General features: G+C 38.0%; 1 protein-coding gene across 1 annotated transcript; it reads left to right on the top strand.

Annotated features, from left to right (window-relative positions):
• The first annotated feature begins 3581 nt into the window (after nucleotides 1-3581).
• Nucleotides 3582-27443, top strand: DHX32 (DEAH (Asp-Glu-Ala-His) box polypeptide 32). The gene is made up of 11 exons (XM_010001876.1): nucleotides 3582-3848; nucleotides 6486-6679; nucleotides 7673-8045; nucleotides 10133-10378; nucleotides 12619-12718; nucleotides 12849-13007; nucleotides 21747-21938; nucleotides 23501-23650; nucleotides 24810-25000; nucleotides 25841-26022; nucleotides 27251-27443. Exons 1-11 carry the CDS (start codon nucleotides 3582-3584, stop codon nucleotides 27441-27443), a joined length of 2247 nt encoding a protein of 748 aa, XP_010000178.1.
• The last annotated feature ends 29 nt before the right edge of the window (nucleotides 27444-27472 follow it).

Here is a 27472-nt window from a genome sequence, read left to right as displayed (position 1 = left end):
GCATGTCCAGGGGACCACAGGCTTCTCCTTCTCCTGGACATGTTCATGGCCCTGGAGTCCCACAGCTGAAGCCACCAGCCTCAGGCCATGGGTAACCACAGGTGGCTCAGCAGGGTCAGTCAGTGCCAAGGAATAAACTAAGCTATCTGGGTGGGTAAAACAGAAAGATGGCTACTTTTGGAGGCCATCTGTCTTCTTAACTGTGTTGACTCCACATGACCCTTGTTTGGTCTTATCAAGAAAAACAAGGAGTTCAAACAGATGACAACTGCTCTAAGGTGCAGGGCAGCAAGTGGCTGTTGTAGAGGGCACACAACTGGTAATGTTACCAGCATGCATCTCTTCTATTTTAATTTTTTTTTAATGCTAAAAGGGAAAATTAGCAAAGCCTTCAGAAAAAAAAAAAAAATGCAATTCAAGGTTAGGAACAACCCCTCCACTTCCACCTGCAAAGAGGCAGTTCCACATCCCACTGGACATAGACACAAGGGATGCAGGGATTTGACATCAAAAGATTTAGTGCTGGAAAACAGGATGGAAAGAGGAACTGTTCATGAGAGCATCTACTGACTCTCATCTACCAAGAACAAACAATAATTTTGGTTTTTAAAATGTGACATGCTTCACATTCATATTTCATAGGCACCAATTGCTTCATTATAAAGTGCATTTAAATTAAAACTCTCTATTTAAACAACATTATTGGAGAAAAAACAAGTGACACCCTTAAATTCCCTTTGCTACTGCAAAATATTGCTGCCAAAATGGAGGATGAAGAAGAAAAGAGAGTAAAAAGAACACTGTAATACCACTGGTATCACAAATCCAAATCCTGTATAAAGCACACACAGAAAAATCTTCCTCCTCTGGAAGACTGAGCAGCAAAGCTGCAAGGAGTACCTATATATTAACAAGGTTTCATTAAAGATACAGAATATGTTATGTGGTATTTACTGCTTTCCTACAGCACATTATCATAAGCACTTGCAAAACAACATATAATTTAAATCAATAGCAAAGTTCTCATTGGGATCTTTGAAAGCAGCTTATACCCTAATTTACTAAAAGCACTCATCTGCAGCAAGTGTTTCTGTTATTTGTTAGGATTAATTAAATCCTTCTGTATTATGTTAAAAAGTATATCTTGCACATCCTTATGGGCCTGATGTAATGATAGCAATCAGAAGAAATAATCAAGAAGCTTTATGTCAGGAAACAGTGCAACATTCCAAAGGGAGGAAGAGATCCTGCTAAATAGCAAAGCCACAGCCAAGAGTGGCTCTACAGGAGATATTCAACAGAAGGGTCAAAAGCAGGCGGAGTGACAGGGACCAGGACAGAATAGGCAGACATCATGAGGACAAATTCAAGGACTAAAAGAGGCAAGATCATAAACCAGAACTCTGGAAGAAAATGGCAGAGTAGCAAAGAGTTGCTGCTTGGACATCCTAATTTACAAAGGCAACACTCAGTTATGCTCCCAGCCCAGGGCTTGGCTGTTCTGGATGGACTCCTCCAGTGCCAGAGGAGCTGGCTGCAGAGCTGCTGGGATGATGCTCCAGGAAGAGGCTCAAAGTACTCAGTCAGGTACCTGGCTGAAGGGCAGGATTTCTGTTAAAATATTCATCATGAAGGAGCATTAACTCGTAATATGTGGTTGTCGATTAGTGAACATTTTCCTTGATTTGGTGACTTTTTTCAGTTTCCTCTCTTCCATTACAGGTACCAAAAAGGAAAACCAAAAAAATTCCTGACCATTTGCATTTGTTCAATGAACCAGAAGATATTGTTGCCCAGTTCTGAAGTTTTGCAGCAAACGAGCCTGTACTGTGACTGAGGAAAGCAGAGAGCACACACTGCTACTGCTGCTAAGCATATGAAAAACAAGCAAAGTGCAGGATAACAGCAATTGACCTGCCTGTTTCATGTCATTTTAAGCTGACTTTCACAAAAAGCAGCTTCTGTAGGATTATGTTCTGCCAGTCCCCTCATGACAGTCACTCCTTATTGAGTGATTTCAACCACATCTGAGAGAGGCTGAGATCTCTCAATGGCAGTGGGTCTGCAACAACAATCAGGAAGGATGTAACAGAAAATGGGATAAAACATTAGACATCAAGGGATCCACTAAGGTCACAGGGAAGTGATTTCCAAGTTCAGCTGAATGTGACATAATCCAGGGTCATCTTCAGATATGATACCTCATCTTCACAGGAATCAGATACATCCCCACTGATAGTCTGAAGCCTGTAATGCCAGAGAGTGGGCATTCATTTCATTTTGCCTTTCAGAGATGCTTCTCCAGCAGATCACATTTGGTTTTGGCCTCAGACTGGGCAGTCTGTCAGTCTTTGCCGTCAGCCACTCTAAGTGCCAATAATGAGCCTGTTTTGTGAGCAAGCATACAATTAAACTTATCTCATTTGGATTGAGACATTCAGACTGCTGAACAAAAGATTTTCTTCTGCTTCCCTCTGTTGGCTTTCTATGCTGCTGTCATCAGAGAATGAATTAGTAGCTTGTAGCAAATATGGTCCAAAGCTATGAAACACAAAAAAATTTTAAGAGGAGGCAATAACTTTTATTCTATTACTTAACAAAGAAAAAGCTTGATCTAGGAAAAGCAGACAAGAGTTGTGCTCATAGGCCGTTGATCAAGACATTATCAGTATCATTGTTCAACAGAAGACTTGCCTTTGGAACTAAAGTAAAACATGTTATTTGATACTTCTGTAACAGTACAGATCAGTCAAGATTAGGAAACTGTTTTGCTACTTTTGAGCCCTGAGAGTTGGAGTTACTTTACGTCAGTGATTTGCTCTTCCCCCATCTTTCAAGGCCGCTTCTGGTACCCTTGAAGGATTGGAACTGGCATCTCCTGCTGTTAAAGCCTCACAAGATTTCCAAGTGAAGTTAATACACAGAATATATAAAAAGACTCTCCACTTCTCTTTCTAAAACCCTGCAAATAACATAAAATAAACCCACTGGCAGCCCCTGAGGGAGGCTGTCACCTCCCGGTGGCCAGACCCTGCTGCACCCAGGGGTGAAGCCCTTTGTGTCGGGATTAGGTGGCCACATGACAAACTCTGCAATCACAATAATCGCCCTGGAGCCTCCTATTCACAGCAGCCGGGGGCAAGAAAGGTCAGGCTCAGTCTGCTCTATCCCAATTATTCTCCAGCCTGGCAGTAGCAGACAAGAGCCTGAGAAAACACACGGGCTGGTGCTCACAGTTTGGCTTTACCGAGCTCCCAAAGTGCAAAAGCTGCTCAGCCTCTGTTTAACTTCTTCTGCTTTAATCACTGCTATTTGGAAGAGTTTGGATGATTTTTTTAAAAATGTAATTTCTCGAGGCTCAGTGGGATAATTAAGCAACTCGAAGTGTGACAAATGGACAACAAAGAGGGCAGCTGGACGCCAAGACTGAGCTTGTAAACTGAAGAGCTGGGAAATTCTAATCCTGAAGCAAAGAGCAATGGATTTCCTCAGGTTTAGGGGGCTGGAGTGACCAATACTTACACCAAGGACTCCTTCTACTACAGCTGCATTTGTGCTGGGAAAAATATATGCCAAAAAAAATGGAGCTTTTGGCCTTTTCTCCAGAGATCCACTGCTTTTCAGAATTACTTGACTGCAGTGATGGTGAAGAAGAGGAAATCCTAGTATGTGAAGACTTAGAGCTTAATCCTTTTGATGGCTTGCCTTACTCCTCCCGTTACTATAAACTTCTGAAAGAAAGAGAGGAACTCCCAGTCTGGAAAGAGAAATACACTTTTATGGAAAGTTTGCTTCATCATCAAATTGTGATTGTGTCAGGAGATGCTAAGACAGGCAAGAGCTCCCAGGTCAGTACAGCATACTTGGTTGGGTTTTGGGTAGTTTTTTTAAACTACTTCTGGAACCTTTAATATTGTACACTTTTCAGAGTGACTATTACTATTTTACTAATATATTTTGAAAACAGAAACAAACTCTTGGTGATTCATTCAGTATTCACTGCTGTTGCCCTTCATGTATTTTTGGCACATCAATATTCAGCTTTATATTACACTAGTGTCTGGTTTCTGTTAGTAATGGGCTGTTTGATACTGCAATATAAGAACAATTTAATAACATCCAGTTGTGAAGAGTTCAGCTGTGGTGTAGGCACAAAGAGTTGTACTGAGTTTAGCAGTTCTCAGTGTAGAAACAGATGCATAGCCACCAGTTGTGAACTAGGGTATTAAGGCCACAGAAAGCAAGTGAAATACAGAACGTGACAGAAGATTAATGCAGTCAAATATAGATGTTATATCTAAATGTTATAGATACAAAAGCATACATTTAAATAACTTTATTCAGATATTCCCAAACAATTACTGTACGTTTGTGCAAAGCCATTTTTACTTGGTTGATCATGTCTTTTGGGCTTCAGAGTAAACTGAGCACTGAAGAGTAACACTCCCAGACTGTGTGTCTGAGACAGTGCCAAAAACAACTAACAAAAATCTCTAATGACAACTTTTTTTGGTACTAAAATTAAAAATATCAAATATTTTCTGAACCCTGAAGAGCACATGGATTAACTGCTACAGTTTCGAAGTCAGAACCAAATAGATACATAACCTTAGAAAAAAAATTGTATAAAGTTTCCTTGTATCTATCACTAAGTGCACTGTAAATCTGTGCTTTCCTTGTATGTCACAACATCACATTTTAACTTGAAAAACTACATACTTTAAAATGTATTACAGAATGTATCACCTAAAATCCTTCACTACTGAAATTACAGGTATATTTCTTCTGTCTTCAGAGGAGCCAAGGCTAAGTGTAAAATGCTTAAGACCTAGCTCAGGTTGCTTCAGTATTTTATCAGTAAATCATTTCTTCTACGTTTGGCAGGGCACTATTTAGCCCATGTAGAGAATTTCATTGCCTTCTCCTTAATAGTGACTAAGCTTCTCATTCTATCCTCTTTTTCACCGTCATCACATTAAATGCCCAGTGGAAACTGTAAAACACTGCAATGCCTGTGTTGGATTCAATGCATATTCTTACTTGAACAGTTAGTTTTGGTTCTGATCAGTGCTCTATCAGCAAAGAGACAGAGTGGATTTGCAGGCAACAGAGATGGTGAAAAAAAGTTCTTCAGGGAATGAAGGATTGAAATTAGCAAGGCTGTTTCTCAGGTATTTCCCAAGAATACCCAATTACTTCACAGAATTCATGTTACAAGACATCACTGAAGCCAAGATCTCAGTTGGCTCTAAACACATAAATATCCACTAAGACTATCACATTCTGTTGTAATAATAGACAACAACATAAGTCTGATACCACAGCAAGCAGAGAATTTTCAAGTGTCATAAGCCAAAACTTGATTGCTTATGACTGGGATCAGGAGCAAGCTTTCCTGGAGGTAAAGCTGAAGAATAATTAATATAGCAGAGCATCTCATACATGCCAGGGACCTTGATGCTGGACACTGCTAGAGATCACATTTGGAACTAGAGACATCATACCTCTCACTGGAAATTCCTCTGTTCCTACAAAGAGGATATACACCCACCTGGTGCCTGGAATATTTTTCTGCAGTGCAAAGTCTTTTCTCCTCATTATTGACTGTAGTTTGTACAGAACAAACTTTGTATAGTAATAAACTACTTGCTAAGAGATGTTAACTTTTAAAAATGTCCTTAAAGTTTAAGATGATGTAACACTTTGCTGGATGGTTTTCAAACATTTTTAGAACCATGAATGATTATACATAAATAAATGATATGTGACTGATGCATCTTGTTTATATAAATTGATTAAGAATTTGAAACCAAACACTTTCACTAAAATAATATTTATAATATTTATAAAGCAATCTCACTTTCTAGTGACAATAACACATTGATATTTTCTAGAGTTTATTTTCTACTGTAAATAAATAAATTAGACAGCTACTGTTTCTGGAGCAGTTCAGTTTCAGTTATCTTTGTTTAGAGAGTAATTAATCTGAAGTTACATGTATTTACTGTGGCATTTGTGGCATTTGTCAGTTTGAAACCTTCTTCTTGGGACATACCTCTTATGTCAAGCAGCTGAATATAACTTAGGATGGGCAGGTTTACCACTGAGCCAGCTGAGAACCCCCTGACAACAATTCACTAACATTGCTAGTGAAGTGATGCTTAAGAATGATGGTGCTGGTGCAACCTGCTCCCCAGGGGCCAATCCCATCCCTTCTGCAATATATTAAAACTAATATGAGTCCAGTTGAGAAATTCCCAAGTAAATCTTCTAGCCCACATTGCTCTAACTCTTGACTGCTGAAGAGATTCAAACATTTATCAAGCCAGATGATTTCTGTGTCAGATACAGCATCATTAGTTGGGCAAACAGCAAGAAGCAAGCACTCAGACTGATCGAGTTATTCCCCACTGTCTACTTCTTTTTATTTCTTTTGTCTCTGCTAAACATGTTAAATACCAATAGGTTTTCTTATTTACCTACAGATTCCTCAGTGGTGTGCTGAGTACTGCCTTTCTGCCCACTATCAGCACGGGGTGGTGGTGTGCACCCAGGTGCACAGGCAGACCGCGGTGTGGCTGGCGCTGCGTGTGGCTGATGAAATGGATGTCAACGTTGGCCACGAAGTGGGGTACTCTGTCCCATTTGAAACCTGCTGTACAACAGAAACCATCCTGAGGTTTGTCTGCTTGGCTTCTCATGCTTTTTAAGCTAGCAGGTAGCTTACAGCTCTCTGCGAGTGCAAAAGCTTGCAGCAACCTCCATATCATTCTGCTTTTTCTTTCTCTATTTTGCAGTACAGAAGCATTCATTACCATAAGGGAACACGGGATAAGCCATCACAAAGTATGGAATTTAAAAAGCAATCAAAAATCATGGCTAGAAAAGTGCATATTCCGTAACAAGAAGGGGGAAAAATAAGCTTTTAGAAGGTTTTTTAAGATAAAAGAAACGTACTTAATGTATTAAAGACAGGCAGGTGACAACTGCAACACAGGGATTCAGATTTTGAGCCTCTGAAATTTAAGAGCTATTTTCTCTTGTTTCTTAAAGTGGCAGGCACAAATTATACAATCTAATCATAAGCCTTTTTCCAGCCTCTGATTTCCAGTGGAGAAGAGGATACTCACCACTTCAACTTGTCTTCCTTTTGCATGTCCTTCCTCTTTCACAGGGAGCTCCCCAAACCACATCCTTCAGCTGATCTTCCTGCAGCTGCTCCTGATGTGGAAGGGAGATGAATCCTGTCCTCTCACACATTGAAACCTGAGCAACACAGCAATAAATAATAACATTTTAGAAAACTTTCAGTAGCAGGAGTAATAGGGATAAAAGTAAGGAGGGCCTTACAGTGTGAATTAATCTCCCATCTTGGTTCTGACACTGCCTCAAACACCTTGTACACCTTCATTTCCTCATCTGAAAGTATTAGTTCCCACGTCAAGAATTGGTGATGGTGGCATTGAATTACATTGAGTTTCTAGCTACTTAAAGAAGGATTTAAACACATAGTTGAGACTGTGATACTGTCCACAAAACAGATTCTCTGTTCTTATTGAGTCCTTCTTGCTAGAACAGAAATAACCAAGCTGACCCTGAATTAATTTCTTATAACCAAATCTGAATATTCCATAAAACTTTGCAGAGTTTTCTGTGTGTATGTGTGTTGCAGATACTGTACAGATGACATGCTACAGAGGGAAATGATGTCTACACCTCTTCTGAACTGTTATGGTGTTATCATCTTGGACGATGTGCATGAAAGAACTGTTGCAACAGATGCATTACTTGGCCTTCTGAAAGATGTATTGATATCACGACCAGAACTGAGGCTGGTGATTCTCACTGCTCCCCACATGTCCAGCAAACTGCAGCATTATTATGGCAGCACCCCCTTCATAAGAGTGACAAACAAGCACCAGGCAGAAGTTGTATACTCCTGCAGCATTCAGAAAGACCACTTTCTGTCTGCGCTGCAACTGCTCTTTGAGATACACCACTCAAAAGAGAAGGGTGATATTGTGATCTTTCTGGCCTGTGAACAAGTAAGTTATTAACTGATTCAAGTATTTATTCCATTAGTCAAGGAACAATTTACACCTCTGTTTTTACATGACCTACAAGTATCTTGTTGCCAATATCTAAGACATCAGACACTACTAGTAGCCTTTATCATTTCAGGTTTTTCCTACAAAGTCATGTTATACATAACACTGTATTACATCTACAGCATGAACTAACACAAGTAACTCTCAGAATTTTTGTAGACTTAAAGAAAAAAGCAGCAAAGGTGGCACACAGGGACAAGAGCCACAGATACAGGCAGTAATACATGGCAATCTATTCTGGCATTGGGTACAGCACACTTTGTGCTACCCCTGTTTCACAGAAATGGACACATCCAATTTGCATCAATGTCCTACTTCCTTAAATCTTTTACCTTAAACCTGCCTAGAGAGTTTTTCCATTTGCTCCCTAAATTTGGTGCTGCCAGGACTGCACAATCAGGTCCTTCTCTGTCAAAGAAATCTGCCCATCAAATAAACATTTTAAGACTTGAAATCCTTAAAAATTATTAGTATTGTTTATTTTTCTGGTCTTCAACCTGCCACTCTGAATTATTAAATCTGCTTTAGAACAAAATAGTCATCTTAGTAGCTCCAGGAGATAATGACTTTTCACAAGCAAAGATAAATGACACTAAGCTACCCAGGTAGCATTGCCTTTCACTGTAAAAAGGGCTGGATATGTAACTTGTAATAATGCTAGTTATAAGTTGTAAATGTTATAGACTTAAATTTTCAAATTAGGAATTAATGAGTTCCTATATCAGTTCCCATATTTACAAGAAGCAATGTTTGTAGAGGAAACACAGTCTTTCCATTTCAAGGGACTGGGAAGGAAGTTTTATTTCTGCTAAAAATAATTTGATGGCAAGACCACAAAATACTAAAATAACAATCTCTGTCTTGCTGAGAAGAGATTACTTAGTTCTCTTCCTCACAATGAACAAAACAGCAGTTATGAACTATGAGTGCACAGTTCACATCCCGTGCATTCTTGCTTAACTGTCATTTAAAGTTTCATATTGGCAATGGCTCATTGTTCCCTAGCACTCAACTGTCTTTTAAACAGAACAAAAATATGAGTAAACTAAGAACATTACAATTTATGTGTTGTCTTGGTGCCAGCCTTGCTATTAGATGCCACTGTTAGAGCTTATAAGAATTTTTATAGAACACTTTCAACCTATAACTACCATGAAAGTAGTGGCACTCTCAAATAGAGACTCAATTTGGTTTGGTAATAAAAATGCTTTGGAAAAAACCACCACTCTTTAAAACTGAACATGTCTATGAATAATTATTGTATGCTTTAAAAAAAAAATCATTCACAACACAAATTATTCTATATTTTAAAGAAAGACTAAACCAACAACGAACTATTTACAATTTATATCTGGCCTTTGAGTTTGTGGACTGTTTTAAAGGTGATGTCCCATTAACACAGCTTAGGGACATTTTACTGACTTTATGAAGTCTTCATAGACTTTATTAATCATTAAGGGGAAAAAACCCCACCATAAAAAACTTTAGAATACTTATATATTCTTAAACAGAGGTAAAGTAGGAGAGTTCCTGCCTTCTTTGATCTTTTTATGTATTGTAATTGGACTAACATCATCATAGTGGTTTCCCAAGTGACTCACTCTCTTTGGTACTAAATGTCTGATGTGAATGCATCCTACATGTCCTACATACATAAAGTTTAGTGACATATTCATAATTTCTCAGCCTTGCTATTCCTATCCCATATTTTTGCACATCTGTCTTCCCCTGGAGGTTGGTTTGAATATAATTAAAGCCAGAGAACACTATTTTGAAAATTACAGAGGGGAAAAAAACAGGAAAAAACTATTCCCTGGTCAACAGTTAGTGGATACAGTGGGTAAATTCTCATGCATAGTTCTTTTTATCCCCTTTAATTATTAATCATGTAATATTTAAATGTTGTTATAGTTGGATACATAGTTAAAATTCATGTTAGAATAAAGAAGTTTCTTTAAAATTGAATATGTATATTTGTTTGTCAGGAGAAATAAGAGGAAAACCCAACTTTCTCCTCATTGCAGGAAATTGAAAAAGCTTACCAAATGATCAGACAGGAACAGTCTAATTTAAACCCTGACCTTGGAGAACTCATCCCAGTGCCTTTATACCCCACAAAACAAGACCTAATTCCCAAAGCAAATCAAGACAAACAAAAAGGCTGCAAAAAATACAGAAGAAAAGTGCTACTCACCACGAGCTTTGGAGAAACCTTGATTTGGATTAAAAATGTAATGTTTGTCATTGATGTTGGTGTTGAAAAGAGAAAGGTTAGTACAGTTAACCACAATCAGTATGGCACAAATTAACTATACATAAGGTTTTGTTTCCAGGGTGGGGGAAAGGGAAATGTGCAGGGACTAGACTGATGCATATGGTTTCTAAAGGATCAAATATTTTTCTATTCTTTCAGAAATCAGATTCTATATTTTTAACAGTCAAACTAACAAATTTCAAATAACTTTCATGGACATCTCGTATGAAAACCAAGCAAGAAAACACAATTACTTCCTAAACTCCATCAGAAAACAAAATTTTAATGTTTCTAAAGCCATTTAAACACTCCCAGCTGTAACAGACACTCCTTTGGGCACTAATCAAATGACACTTCATTTGCAAACTGCATCTTACCTTAGTTTTGGCCTATCAGTCATAATTAGTTATTCAGTATCTTATAGACAGAAAAATACAACCAGTACTTTGCTACCTACTGGCAGATTGTCTGGTTTAGTAGATTAACCTCACCCCTTGTTTAACAATTTAGTAATCACCATGGTGCCACAGATCATAGAAAACTGAAGGATACTCACAGAAGGAACAAATCCTTCTTAAAGATGCTTGTGCTCCCTCTGGATATGTGCTTCCATCCAAGTACCTCGAAATTCTGCAATATAACAAGTTAATCTTTGACCCTTTTCTGTTCATCCTAAGTATGCCCTCAGTTCCTGTTTTCCAGCCCATCCTGGGCACAACTAGGACAGCTACAAATGCCTGTCTCTTATTTCTTTCATTTATACAAACACTATGTCCTAAATAATGAGTGACATGATAAAGACATAAGAACATGATGATGTCATTACATGAACTGGAAAGCTGCACGACTACAGGCTTTGTAACTGCCCCATGTGTTTTGCTACTCAAAATAAAAATTCCAGTAATAGGCAAAAGAAACAATATAGTATAGCTTCTTTATATAATCCAGAACTGAATCACCAAAATTGAATTGTTTGTAAAATTTTGGATTGGGGATGATTCATCCTGATTGGCCTTGAAAACAGTTTAGTCAAAAGCTTGGGAACCGCCACTACATTTCGTTTTCATTGCAGAAAACTGTGTCTAACATTGTCATTTTTAAAGGTTCTCATATGGGGGTTATAAACTAACATAGCCTCAAGTCAAGGGGGGAAAAAAAAAAGTCATACTTCTGTGTGAAATGAATAAAAGCTTAAAAACAGTCTTCAAGTAGATCATACATAACTCAGCTTATTTCTGAAACTGCAGATGTCTTGGATGATGGAAATGAATCTCACCTCCAAGGTAAACTGAAACCCAAAATAAAGTTCAGTGCTTCCAGACTTCTGTGAATCAGAAATATGAAGCAATGGGAACAAATCAGTTTCAACACAGCCCTGATGCTTATCAAATCACCAATATCAGTTATGCAGTTTTTACCCTTTAATTCAATTATTTTGTCCTAACAGCTGCAGTTTAGTCCTCCTAATATTCATTCCTCAGCAGTCCAAATACATATTCAATCTACGTGGCTGAAAGTCCACAGAGAGCAAGAGTTTTGTGGAAACAAAATCCTGAGTGAGTCTTTCAGTGGGGATAGATCATAAATTTACCTGGAGAGAAGAAATTTGTCCCTTGCACTGAAGAAGATTCGACTTTTTTTCATTAAAACTCTATGTAAAGTAGACAAAGTCGATCCAGATGACATGACTAGAAAGTTGTCTTACCCAGATTTTATATTCCTTGCTGTATATCACAGAAGCTTTTGGACATCAACCTGTGGTCAGAAGAGTGAGTTAGTCAGCTCCTCAGTTTAAACAAAATGAAGTACAACTAAGAAAAAAATAAAATGGGCCATTGTACATCTTTGATACAGCCCTTGTCTCCTGTGCTGAACTGACAGATTTCAGTTTGAGACAAAAATTGGGAGTTATGAAACAAAGTATTAACAGCCAATATTGAGATTCTGTCACTAGAAGAAATAAATAATCTGGTTTTATGCTCTTCTTGATGATACCACAGATATACATTTTGTGCTTTAGTAAGGTAAATTTCTTCAGAAAAAGACATTTATCTTACAATATATATATACAGAGTTATTGCAAACCTATAATTTATCAAAGTGCTGACTGCTCTCATTTCCAAGCTGGTATAAAAAGAAATGGAACTGTCACTACCCTTTCTGTCTAACAATCTAGACAAAAATTCAGTACAGACCATTAATATATATGCAGTTTTCACTTACTTATCTGATACTTAATATCTCTTTCATTTAAAGGTGTACAATCCTAGAATCAGAGCAGACTCTGTTATAACGCAGCCTATCAGCAAAAGTCAAGCAGAGATGCATAAACAAATTCTGGGCATGTCTTCATCAGGTAGAATTATTAGCTCAAAATTTAAATCCATTAGCTCAAATTAATAATAGAATCAATGTGACAATGAAAAAAATAGTAAAAATAATATGAATAATTTTTTAAAAGGTAATTTTCCTGAAATCTCTTCCAGGAAAACTCTTCTGCTTGTATCCTGAAGAATTTACATACAAAGAAATGAAACCACATCTACCAGCCAAAATACAGGAATCAAAGCTAACCAGTATGGTTCTCTTCCTGAAGAGGATGGATATAGCAGGCTTAGGACACTGTGACTTCATAAGCAGGCCAGGTAATGATGATGCACCAATTGTCCATATTCTTATCATTATTTTATCAGTTATGTAAAGATCAGTTTTGCCCTGTCATTGCCAGTACTGCTTTTTATTGAAAAACTTGTAATAATATTGACACTGCTTTCACCCCTTTCCTGCCAGAGCAGCTCATAAAGCAGCAGTTGCACTTAAAAAAATGGTACCATGTATGAACTGTTTGCTGTGAAAAAGACCATAAAACATCCAAATGGAACTGGAATTAATAATAATTTTTAAAAACCCAAAACAAACAAACAAACAAAAAACCCACAAATAACAATATTCTAAATATCTTCTCCTCTAGGCTTCACACTGCTTTCCAGGAATCCACAAAGAAAATTTTGCATTGTGCAAGACATTGTATAGATATCTAACAAAATATATTCCTTTAATCCAAAGCTTACATCCCAAATAAACTATTGTTATTATCTAGAAGACCTATCTTGAGGAAATCAGCTTTCTTCTTATCATCTAGCATCTCCCAGCTCAAGTTTACAATAAGCTGTTACTTAAGGACAATATTATTTATAAAATTAACTCAAACTTTCACTACTAGACAGGGAATACTTTCAATTTTGAGGTGAAAGTGTAAAAGAAGTAGTTGCATTATTACTATTAGTAGTAGTGGTATTCAACATATATTTATACATAAAATACATACAAATAAATATATATTATAGTAATTTTAATTCATATTTCAGGGCTTTTTCTATAGAAGTGGAAATTTTTCAGGTAGAATTTATTCTGCTTTTTCTTTGCCTGTTTAGCAGAAACATGCCTAAAAGAAATGTGAAAGAGCTTTATCAGTTTGAGTGGTAACCAATTCAAGACTGATGAGAATCTGGGTATTTTGGTCTTGTGAGTGTCACCTCCTGTGCTGCATCTAGGAAATCTTCATGGAAAATGGTTATGGAATACAGCTGGCTTCCACTCAAATTCAGAAAGTATTTTACTGTGAAAAAGAAACTTATTATAAAATGTATTAATACTTTTACTGGACATGAAGAAAGTTGTCCTTGGACGGTAGAATGGAATTAGTAAAGTTTCATTAAGAAAAGCATTCAGTAGTTTTGGATGTAAAAGCCCCCTGGAGACAGTTGGTATTCATAGAGAAAGAAATGCTAGAGGTGTTTAAGGATTTCACAGATGTAGGAAGTCTTAAGTTTTGTCTGGATTCTTGAGATAATGCAGCTGCAGAAAGCTCCTTGCTGATGTTTACAAAATTATAAAGGCATCTGATGAATGCATCAGCTTTACTTGGACAGGCATCAATATGAAAATGTTGCTAACTAGATAAAAAGTGTGAGGTCAAGGTATTTAAGTCTGAGGCATTACTGAAACAGTGTGAGGAATGTTAGACAAATTGAACAAAGAAAAAATGCCACAAACACTTTTAGGGGCTCCTCTGAAAGGAGACACAATTTCCTGGTCTCCTTGACTTACAGTCCCCCATAATTAAACACTTGAAACATTGCTTTAAGGGCCTAGTAAAACTCTTCCTGTATCCCAGGACAGATCACAAATTGGCTCTCTTTGCCTCAGGTTTTTTTCCCACTTCTGACGAGGCAACAAACCTCTTTCCTACTAACACTGGAGTTGTCTCACCAGGCCAGGTCTCCAGTGGTGACTATCAGGTTCAGGCTTCCAGAATACAGACCAGGTGAAATACCTGGCATGAAACAGGTTTGTCAGAAAGACACAGGAATACTGAAGTAAGAAAATGTAGAAGGAGAGTTAGCACTGCATTAGACCAACTGAGAGAACTCAATGTCAAGCTTTCAAGCACATAAAACCTTGGTTTGGGTCCTTCATTCTCCTGGAAGATTTGGGAGCTGCTTTTTTTTTCAGCCTGGAAAAGCCCAAGTTTTCTCATTCAGTGCTGAGGCAGCCCCAACCTAACACACAACAGACAACCCCAACAATGCCACCCAGCTCTCCAGTGGCTAAAGAATCCTCCAGCAGAAGCAGAGACTAACCCTAAAGTTCCATCAAGTGTCCTTCATGCCCAGTTCCAAGTCTCTCTGGTACCCAGTTAAAGGGTTGCCCTGAAGCTTTTTGACTGCTCCTCATAAATTCAAATAGATGTCACACCTTTCACACAGCATGGCAGAGGAGGCAAAGAGAAAAGTTATCAGAGATGGAAAGCATACTGTCTTATAAGAAATTTTAGCTTTACACAAAGGTTTTGTTACCTTTGCTGCAGTCAGTCTAGTTGCATAAGCCTTCTGTAACCTGAAGTGACGAGGTAGACTGAGGAAGAGGAGGAAGGGTCTCTGAGATGATATACAAACCTAAGTGAAAAAGATGGGCAACAAGGCTCACAAAACAAGCTTTTCTAACCCTAAGGAAACTCCTGGGCATAACAGTTCTTATTCTCTTCTACTACCAGAGCACAAAACATGGGACAAGACCAACTGAATCCCAAAAAATACCCCCTTCAAGCAATCACACAGGAAGACATGGCAGTAATTCCATATGCTCTCACTTCCCTTGGCCAAATCAAGTGGAGTTCAGAGCATACAGATACTAAAAACAATTAGAATTCCGCTTCTCCCCAGTAGTCCCCTACAGCTTCTCCTGGGCTTGACCAGTTCTATGTCTCTTCATCTCCTTGGACTTGATTTCCCTTTGATTAAAGGGAGTAAGCACACAGCAGCACCTCCCACGTGCCACGCATGCCAAAGGTTTTCCTGTGCACTGTTTCTGTTCTGCAAACATTCTCAGGTTTTCTTTGCAATTGAAATGGACAGAGGCTTTAGGGTTTTTTTAACACAAGGTGAATTTCTCCTAAACAAAATCATAACATATGGATACAAATTGGTGAACAAACAAATTAAAAGTAGCCTAAAATTCAGAGCAAGAACTCAAAGACAAGTACTTCACAGTCCATTCCCTGTACATGAAGTACAGAACATAGAGCTTAGAAGTAAAGAAACAATCGCTACATCAGTAAAACATTTTATTTCTGCTCAACAACAATGTGCACTTCTTTTCTTTTTTTTTCTCTGCTGCTCTTTGAGGGAAAATAAAAGCCTGGATTAACTCTGACTCATTACTGCATTATGAAAGCAACAAACATGTCAGTCTTTCAGCTGCTGCACTTAATTCATGCTATAATAGAGATGAGCAAATGCAGCAGAGTTGTTCTCCTTGTTGGAATTCATGACCCCTATGAAAATGTATTTGGCACTGCAGTTCTGAAGTGCATTATTTGAATTCCTGTGCCACTATAATAGGGATATCTTTACATTTTTATCAGTTAATCAGCTAGATCTTTACTGTGTTATATAATGGGACAAAAGACCTCCTTTCCCATAGATTGCAGCAACGTTATGTATTTTTCTAAATCACTGGAAAATCACTATTTAAACTATGCAAATCAGTACAAAGATGAAGCCATGTAGACTTTCCCTAAGAAATCAAGGTGAAAGCAGCTTGCAGGTTCTGCATCCATACAGAATTATCATAAACAATTTTCAGATTCAAATATTTGTTGATTCATGGATATCATAACATTGGAGAGCTATGCTATTACAATCCCTCTGAGAATAGATTTCTAGAATAGGCATCATAACAAGAGTTGTATAAATGCATGTAATTTCAAATTGTTTCAGAAACAACACTTGTTGGCATGTTTTTTCATTAGAAACAGGCTGTCAAAGACAGAAAGTCATTGTGCCATGTAAGGTCTGCTCAAAAGAGATCACATCAGGGCAGATTAATTCTCCTAAATTCACTTGTTGATTCTTTGATGTTTTAATTTCTGAATGTCATTGATCAAATAGTATTATATAATTAGTATTATCTGAATGTCATTGATCAAATAGTATTATATATCTAGTAATGAAAAACTTTCTGATAACATAGACATGGCTACATACTTCATATTCTGTAATGCACAAATCAATGGAAAAGCATAAAAGGAATTGGTGGAGGTGAGGACCAGACAGCAAACAAACACAGGATGCAAATGTCATTTACTAGAGAGTAACAAAAAAACAAAGTGATGGTCATACTCTTTGTGGATATACTACATGTTGCACAGTCATGTGCATCCTTTGAGGATGACACAAAGCAGATGGAAAACTGACTCCATTGAACAGTCAGTGGCAACCCTGGTGTGTGCCTGTACCTTGGTATATTTATGGTAGGAAGATGTAGATGAGTCCCTGTCCTGGCTGTGCCTGCTGGCAGAAAAGCACAGTAGGGACCATTACCAGCCAGCTTGGAGGAGTGAAGAAGCAGCCTAAGGGGGAATGCAAAGACTGCAAAGTATGAGTTTGGAAAGGTAATATTATAACTTCAAAATAACAGTTATAGAATTGGTGGCTTCAGGGCATGACAGAATCATAACAAAAAAATCCTACCTCAGAAGTTATAGTGGAAAAAAGAGAATTTATATTAAACCTGCACACAGAAGCTTGGCCTTGCAGAAGAAAAATCTTTGCATAATTTGAAGAAAACTTGGCACTAGGTTTCTCCCTATCTTCAGTTTGCTATCCAGGGAGCAATGTTAAAAAACAGTAACAGAAAACACCATTCCCCAGAATATTCTCCTGGCAGTAATTACTTTGGCAGTTCATCATGCTGTTAAGCCTAACAGAAGCTGGAAAAAAACATGTGGTTTGCCAGAGAGCAAAACAGCTCTTGAAACACAATGTCCCTTCACCTGACATTTATGTCGGCCCTAACTTTGTAACAGCCATTCCCATGGAAAGATCCATCAAAAAGGCATTTTACATAGTGAAAATTTTCACAAAGCAGGAGACCAGAACACAGGACCTGTAAATACTCCAGATAAGCACAACATGGTAGTCAAACAGACTATTTATGATCATCAAATCTACATTTTATTCCTATCTCTAACATTTGCTTATTACAGAATTTTTGGCAAATGGCTATATCACTTCCTTCCTTATGCAACAAGAATAATACTTGTATATTTATTCAATCACACATCAAATGCTTCGTTTCAGCCATGTAGGATGTGATAATGAAAAGCTGTAGCCACCTTTAGAAACATAATTGTTTACATCAAAGTAACCAAAACACTGTAAAACAAAGACTATCATTTTAAGTCAGCTTGAAACCCTCAGAGAAATTTTTTCAGTGCTAACAATGACATATAGTTATGTATTTGCTTTACTAAGCCCAAGTATGATCAAGACTAGAATCTGTATTTGTACAAAACTGGTCAGATTTCCCAAGACAAGTTCAGAGTAGCCCATTCTTAGGTAGCAAAGAACACAGGCAAGGGTAAGAAAATAACAGATAAGGAAATACCTTTTAAACATCCAGGGATGTGGCTTCTTGTTGAAGGCACGGGACACATCTTGAGAGCTTCTTCTTAACTTTGCTCCTATGAAAGCAGCAGTTGAAGCACAAAGCCCTGTGGCTTGCTCGATGGCAGCAGTAGGTGGTGTTGGCAAGCAGCCCTAAAAATAATGAGACTTGCTTGCTAGAAATCATTAGAAGACAAAGCAGATTTCTGTTCTTTAAAGAAGAGCTTTCCATATCTGAACGTTGACACTATTTTCATAATTGTTTTTATTTAAATAGGAACCATGCCATAAAGAACTCTCAAATGAGCATTTGCTGTCATTCCAATGGCTTTTTATGGAGTTTGTGCCTCAAAATGCAGACCTGTACCTGAAAGCCCTATTCTAATTTTTTTCCTTTCCTGTTTCTTCACCTGCTTCACCTACCTTTACCATTTTGTCCTTTCTAGCACAGTAAAACTCCAGGAGTCTTCTTTATTCTGTTTTTTGGTTTGTTTGTTTTGTTTTCTGTTACTCTCATAGCAAAATAGAAAAGCAATTTGTGCTCATAAATCTCCAGGCAACTAACTCTAGGGCATAAAAATGCAAATTACTGATGCTATCAGGGGATTGAAATTGGCTGCCATATAACCATGTATTTTGTAAGTGGTAGCACAAATTACTTTGTTGATTTCTAGAAATTAGCTTTCCATGATTTCCTGGTAATTACTATCTGTCTGAATGCCCATTTTACTCTCCTTGTATTTTCAATCACTGGTGTCTCTTTTTTGTCACCGACCCTTTTTCTTCATAAGCTCTTACTTCAGATGTCCTAGGTATTTCTTCTCAGATGCTTTAGCTTTTGCAAGGGCTCATCTTTTACCCCATTACACTTCATATGTTTGATAACAAATGCTCTCTCTAGACACAAACCCCTCATGTTTTACAGGCAATACAATATGAACTCTTAATACTGAAACAAAACAGGTCCACAGTTTTAACAGGAATTTATAGACTCCTGAGAGAACTTCTCTGAAAACTAACAGTAAGTGTATTCAAATTAAGCAAGGTCTCAAGCACTCACAGATTTACATACTGGAGTAGTTCTGTAAAAGCTCACGTCAGGGGAATTAGCAATTTTTCCCTTCAGACATTAGTAACAGAAAAGGGCTAAAAACAAGTTTGCTTGCTTCCCTTTTTTTTTTTTTTTTTTCTTTACTTCACTCTAACTAGTTAATTACGGAGTGGTGGCAATAAACTAAGAGCTCATTGCCAACAAAGTAGAAAACCAAATTCAACATTTTCTTGCAGGAAGGCAGGGTGCCTGAAGTGGGGTGTCATGGCTCAACGTGACCTACCAGCTCCTTAGAGACTTTCTTTGCTTTTAATCTTCTTGATGCAGAAGTAGCCTGCCACTGACATGTTCATCATGAATTCAAGCAAGAAATTATTTCTAGTTATCTGCTAATGAAGATACAAGAACAAATACACACCCTGCCTGTCTGGGTAGCTATGGTTGCATTTTGGGTTTTTTTTTAATTTAGAGGGTTTTTTCCAACATTAATATGCAAACTGACAGCAGCCCACAGAAGTCTGAAAAATTGCCAGTGCAATCATTAGTTTCCCAGTGCTGGGTATGCTTGGCTGGGGATGAGGCCAAGTTCTACTGTACTGGAATTTTTTGGCATCAGCTTCAATGAGACTAGAATTTAACTTGTTATCCATAAAACAGAGTGAAAATATCAAACAGTTCCTTAAACTGGAATAAGAATAAAGTTGCTGCAGTGATAGGAGAGCAGTTATGAATTTAAATGAACTGACACTCATAGAAGGTATTGACCAATACAGTAAGATCTGGATGAGAAACCTACCTTTGAAAAGAGCTGGAAGGAAAGAACCTTCACACTTCAAGAGTTGCCAGATTTCCATCAATGTCTTTCATGCTCTAGCAGCTACTTTTAGGAGAGTGTAGGCTTGACAACTTCTACTCAGCTCTCAGGTTCTCTCTCTCTGGCCTTAGAACCACACCACCATGGTTGCACATAACAGGTCTTCCATGCATGCCTTGCCAAACTGACCTCCTTTCATCAGCAGCAAATTTCCTGCAGACCTGCTCAAGTTCTCATTTTAAATACTGGTTTGCTTAATCCTGTCCTTCCAGACATGTTCTATCATCATTACAACTGTGAGGGTCTTAACTGATTTCAGCAGAATCAAGTGTCACTGAGAATCTCCTGGCACCACCTAGCAAAAGAAAAAGTAATCAATAACAGTAAAAGGGCTAGGGTTACATAAGCTGATTGTCTTCCACTGCCTCAGATGCAGAAAAGCAAGGGAAAAATTGTGAAGAAAAAAAAGGTAAAGTAATAAATTCAACAAGATACTGATGAGAAAGGAGAGTCTTTGTCAAACTCCTTTGTTCCTTACTCCTATCCAGCTGAGATGTTCAGAAGAGCTACTGCAAATGCCATCTTTTGGCCTATTGAGAATTAACTGCTGAGGTGTAATGGTAACTGATGAAAAGGCATATTGGTGTCCCTGTGTAAAAGCTATGTTCTGTATCTTGTGGGTTGTTGATTTCATTCACCCTCACCCATGAAAGAGCAAGATTTGTGGAGGTAATCCTGACAGACTAAGCTTAATATGCCATTAGTCAAACTGAATTAACTGAACAGTTAACGGAAATAATTGTTGATATTCCAGCAGTCTTCAGAAAAAAGACATGTGGGCCATGTTAGCCTGGAAGCTTGGCATTCAATGTATGCAGAAGCAAGCTTCCTCACTGACCGTCCTGGCAGACCTCCTCCACTTGCATTTCTCTTAACACCTAAGACACAAAACCCAGCACTTTTGTCCCCCTTCCCCTCTGTCATTACTGTTCAGGCCCCACCTTAAACACTAAACTCTAACTTGTGGTATCCTCCATGTTTGCCTCTGTTGAAGTCCATTTTGTACCCATGCTCCATACCACTCTGTGGCCCAAACTCATTTCCTACTGGTTTTCCCAAATTAGTCTCTCAGCCTACCTCATTATTTTCCTATATTAAGTCATTATTTCTTCAGCCTCGCTGTTCCCACTTCTACTTCTGTAGGTTGTGAGGAAGTTATAACCTACAATGAGGGAAAACTGAGCACTTGATTTTGTGCAGTGAGAAAGTACAATACACTATTCAGCACACACTGTGTCTTGACTTTTGACAAAAACTGCTCTGACAGAAAAAAAAAAAAATCAACAAAGTTATTTGCAGCCCTATAATTGTTACCTCTTATTTTCCTCCAGAATGTTCTCAGCCTTCCATTCATCTCATTTATTACTTTTTCTTCTTAGCCATCATCAAACAATAGAAGCTGACTTCTGTCTTTTTCACAATATACAATTGAAATATCATAATGAGAATTCAAGCATTCATTTAGATGTAGCCATTCACAAGAATTTGAATTATCTTTCCTTTTTATTAGCTCCTGAAAGCCTGATGCAGGCTTTGGAAGATCTTGATTATCTGGCAGCCTTGGATAATGATGGAAACCTTTCTGAATTTGGAATTATTATGTCAGAATTTCCCCTGGATCCACAACTGTCAAAGTCAATTCTGGCCTCATGTGAATTTGAGTGCGTAGATGAGATGCTCACCATTGCAGCCATGGTAACAGGTACTCATCAATAATGTCTCACTGCATGGCTTGTGTCACCTGCCAAATCCATGCATACTCTTCCATCTATTCACAAGGGCAACCTGAAGGAAAACTTGTTATTCACATGCTGCTTATTTCAAGTTAATTCATATCTTTTGCTAAGTCTTGAAGCATGTAGTGAAACACAGGTCATGAATTTATAAGTAGCACTCCTGTCCCATGCTTCAGGTCCCCATTAACTTCCAGCCTTTCATCAGGAAGCATACACAGAACATCCCTTCAAAGGAATGATCTTATCTCATATTCAGCTACATTTGTTACAGATTGAAGCTGCAAATTAGGGGCACTTCTAATTACAAACAATATTGGACATTGACCAACAAAGTTTGTGATCTTCAAATATTTTATAAAACTGAAGTGTCCAGTGCCATTCTGTCCTGACTCTACTCCTACATGGCACTGTAAGACAAACCAACTGGCTCCAAACACTGGACTTGTGAACTCTGGAGCAAGAACATTTGTATTAGAAGGTTGTTAACTATATTTGAAACCTATTCACTCTGTGAAAGCTGCTCTTGAAATTTTAACACATGCAAGATGCACAAAATCAAAGGTTTTAAGATAACTGAGAGGAGGGTGACTCCTGAAGAAAATCAAATAGCAAAAAATGACAAGGACTTCTCAGACTCTCACCAGATAGCACAGGACAGGGTTTAGATTCTTAGATTCTTTCAGGTCTCAGTGTTACACAATGATGTTGGCTTCAGGAATATTCAGCTGTGTCCTAATCACATAGCATTATCCTTCTTATTTTACAGTATAATCCTAGTCCAGAATCAATGCTTGAGAGCTGCCTACTGCTCAACAGCCACAGCTCAGCCTTGCCTGCAGTGAGTGTTCTGACATGGCATTACTGTGCCCAGAGGGAATGACCCAGGCCCAGAAATTGTTGAGGAGTCTTGGGCAGCAAAAACATAAACTTAGAGGGCATCAAGCTGCATTAGTTTTCTCCTTATATAACAACTTGGTTTAATGCTCAGGCTGGCTTGATTTTTAATAGTGAGCCTAAACGTGTGATAATTTTTTTGAGTATAAACAAAAACTGTTAACAATTGAGCACAGGCACAATTTAGTTTTTAAAAAGTTCAACCATCTTGAAAGATACAATTAGGCAGTGCAGTATCACAACAGAAATAAAACGCACTGGGAGGTACAAATTTCAATGTAAAGGAGCAAATTCAGGCATTATATGCACAGGTTTAGTTTCTTTCTGTATTAAAGAAACTGTATGCTTGGATTCTGGCTTAACTGGATGATGCCACTATGAAGCATTTTTGACATCAGACTAAGAGAAGGCTGCTCACCCCCTTTTGTGCTTACAGCACAAACTATAAGAAATTGAAGGAACATCTGTATAAATAAAACCTTAGTCAAGGCAATAGATTCAGTTCCTCAGCAGCAATTCAACATCAGAGATTGAAAGGAACTGAGAAACAAAAGGAACAAAAAATATCAATGGAGTTAGTATTTGTGCATGCACCTCCATGTCTTAATAACCACTGGCTTGATTTTTTTCCAAGCTCCTAATTGCTTCTTACATGCCTGCCCTGGAACTGAAGAGATTGCTCTTACCTGCTGGAGAAAATTCTCACACCCTGCAGGAGATCACTTCACTCTTGTCAATGTCTTCAATGCCTTCAAGGAAGCCAGTGCAAACTCTGCAAGCTCATGTAAGTGTACCCATACCAGATAAAATGAACATTCTAACCAATTGGGAAAAAAACAGAACAAAAAAACCCTGAACGTTGTTGGCATTTAGTTCATAAACTTTTTGAATTATTCTAGAACTGCTAATTTGCAGAGAGAAGAGAAACCCAAGACAGTAGCCATTACAAACAAGTGTTAGTTTATTAACTAATTGAAATGATGTAGGACAGTGTACCTCAGCCAACAAGGATATGTAAGCACTTTACAATTGTCATTTTAAGTGACATTTTACAAAACCAGAAAGATGGTTCCACCTTTAAGAGAACATAATCCAGGTTTAAGATGTGAAATGACAAAGTTGAGGAGGGACTTGATTCCTTCAGCAGCTTAACAATTCCAGGGTTTTTTTGAGAGCTGCCAACTGAAAAGAAAATTTAAGGGGAAAGCAGCAGACAGAAGCTCTTCACAGTATATTCTTGTGCTCAAACACCTTGCTTGGGTTCATTTAGCCTGAGTCCAGTACTTAGACATTGGTGTGAAGTGCGTAAGTGCTGTTGAAGGTTTGTGCTCTTATTTGTAATAGAGGAAATGCTTCTTGAAATTTGCTGCTGTCACCTGAGATGCAGTGTGACCTTAGAAGGTGTCCCTGCCTATGCAGAGGGGTTGCAACTAGATGGTTTTTAAGGTCCCCTTCAACCCAAAACATTCCATGATTTGCACATACCAAGCACAAACTTATGGCATGACAGAAGGATTGTTTCCTGTCCAAGAGAACCTGCCCTTCACCAGCATGCAGGATCATCACCAACACTGCAAATGTCATTTCAGTTCCCATATCCTTGCCTGAATCCGGAAAGCCTGAAAATAGAGTTGCTACTCAATCTGAGGCTATCAGTTTTTACAGACCAAGGGATTCTGAATATTTTTATTCAGAAAAATACAGCTAAAAATAAGTGAGGATATAAAGTATTGCCCACTCACTTTACAAGCAAGATCAATGAGCCTAAGTTGCCTGTATGGTTCTTGTTATCAGAATTTTGGACAGCTCTGACACAGCTACTCACCTCACAATGATTTTAATCTATTGAACCAGCCCAAGAGCACTTTACAGAGCACTATCTGTGGATAGTGCCTATCAGTAAGACTCAGCTTTAAGCCAAAATGCTGTTTTTTCCTCCACAGACTGCAGCAATGAGAAATGGTGCCGTGATTATTTCCTAAGCTGTTCTGCACTGAGGATGGCAGAGGTTATCAGAGCTGAACTGGTAGAGATTATGAAGCGCCTTGAACTTCCCATTTCAGAGCCGGACTTTGGATCACAAGAAAATATACTAAGCATTAAGAAATCTCTCTTATCTGGTTACTTTATGCACGTAAGGAAAATACTGTGGTCTCATCTTACTGCATTGTTAACTTAAATAGAATGCTTCCAGGCAACTTAAGCTATGTAGTGAAGTCTTTTCATCATCAGACAGGATAAAAACCATTTTTTTCCACTGTGCATCAGACAAGCACTTCTGCCAATTCCAATCCTCTCTCTGGGTTCAGCTGTCACAGCATGCAGTCCATACACTTCACTGCAAGAGGGAAACTGTCAATGTGCCTTTCACTCAAAGACTACTTTTACCTCAAAAAACTTGTCATATCATCTCAGATCTTACTTCCTTTTTAAAGATATTGTTGTGAAAATACTCAGGAAACAGAGAATGGATTTGTTGAATATTCTCAGATATCCTTAATATACAGCTTTCTTCCTCTCCTCTAACTGTAACTGTAAACAGAAAACATGAAACATGAATTTATTCCCGCTTGAAAACAAGGTTTCCTTCACATCACTATGCTCCTCCTCAATAGAAGAAAGACCCCTCCAAACCACACTACTTATAGTGCCTGACCACACAACGCATTTTAAAGACTTATTATTCTTTAAAGACCCTTCACAGCCAAGTGCAGCTACTCATTGTGTAAGCTTGCCTTCATTTGTTGCAGTTTCCTTTCAAATACGCAGATCAACATTTTCTTTCACTCTAAGCCTCATTTAATAGTACCCAGTCCCTAGCTCCCCTGCAGAAATTTATTAAGAGGTTTAACTTCCTCAGTTGAAAGTGTCTGAGTACAAATCTAATCACTGTCTTTAATCTAATAGGCAAACACTGATGAATGCATCTTGAATATTAAATTAAATAATGGATAACTCTTTGCTTTTTTTTAAGATTGCTCGTGATGTAGATGGCTCAGGTAACTACTTAATGTTAACACACAGACAAGTGGCCCAGCTTCATCCCTTCTCATCATATTACAAGACCAGAAAGATTCCTGAGTGGGTTTTATTCCACGAGTTTAGTATATCAGAAGACAATTCCATCAGAGTGGTCTCTGAGGTATCACCTGATCTGTAAGTTAACAATGATGAAACTGTTTCTTCACTCCTACCTCTGCCACAGAAGTGTAACTTCACTCACAGACAGGGTGTGTGTACATTGAGAGCAGTGCTTGGAGAAGTCAACTCCAGTCACCTCCTCCCTTTCCCTTATCTCCATACTAAAAGTAGCCGTCTTCTGATTCTGCTCACAAATCACTCCAAGCATAAGGGATTCACTCTAGGTAGAGATGTGGCTATACAAAACCAAACCAAAACAAACCTAGTAAAACAGGCTTAAGAGAAAAAGACAATTTTCATACCTAGTCAAGTAAGAGGAGTCGGCATCTCTGGAAAAATGGTTGTTTTTCACACTTAATACTGACTTGTGAATGTATGTGGAATAGATTTTATGTCTTTGTTGCCAGTATTGTTCTATTACTGTGTATAGCTTTGCTGGATGTCTTCATTTTCATTTGAAACACTCATTGCACTGGTGCTCAGAACTACTGGAAAGGGAAGAACTGTGATCTCACCCCCTTACTATTCTTTTCAGGCAGAACAAGCCACATTTAAGTCAGCCTTTTGTATTTACTAATGTGTGCTGATCTGTTCAGGTACTGAAATCTCAATTTCTGCCACTGTAACTGTAATCAATCCCCACTGAAAGAACACCTCACAAGTGGCAAAAGTTTCTTGCCAGATGAAATATAAAGAAAGACCATCAAGGAAAAGTTAACACAGCAGTGTACGAATTAGTCTAGCTGGAAATGTCTTTGTTCCCTGAAAAGCTGTTTTCCAGCAAATCTTTTTCTCAGTATGTTTTATGTCCCAAGCCAGCTAAATGATCCTATATCCACTGTTTATAGATTCAGGAAAAGACTAGAGTTTTCCTTCTGCCAAATCTCTTTGCATCAAGAATATACATTTCATTGTCCTGTCTGTTTTCCATGCTCATAAGGCTTTCTCACAGTTTCAGTAAACCAAAAATATGTTCAAACCTAGAAAAATACAATTTAATGCTATCTGCAGCATTGAGCACTGAACAACAACCAGCTGAAGTGTAGATTGAGTGTATTAAGTGCACAAATTGTGAGTACATCTTGCAGAGAGTTTTGGTTTTGAGTTGAAATACCAGCTTTGTACCTCTGTGCATCATCATGTTGCGTGTGTCTTTTGTACAAGCTTGGAAAAGAGCTATTCAAACATTTCAACATTCAATTACAAACAAAACTTATAATGTTTTTTCTTATTTCCTCACCAGATTCATGGAGCTGGTACCTCAGTACTATTTCAGCAATCTTCCTCCTAGTGAAAGTAAGGATATTCTGCAGGAAGTGATCAATCACTTGTCACCTGTTTCAACCATGAAGGAAGAACAGAAAACTAAGACTGACAGCCAAGAAAATGAAAACTTTTCCCCAACTCCCACTGAACAAAGATGTATTATTCAGTGATTTTAGACTGAACTATCATACATTGAACA

This window comes from Chaetura pelagica, unplaced genomic scaffold, assembly GCF_000747805.2.
Source record: "Chaetura pelagica isolate M959 unplaced genomic scaffold, ChaPel_1.0 scaffold477, whole genome shotgun sequence".
Classification (NCBI taxonomy): domain Eukaryota; kingdom Metazoa; phylum Chordata; class Aves; order Apodiformes; family Apodidae; genus Chaetura; species Chaetura pelagica.
Note: the sequence above shows the minus strand (reverse complement) of the source record. Positions and strands in the feature narration are given on the sequence as shown.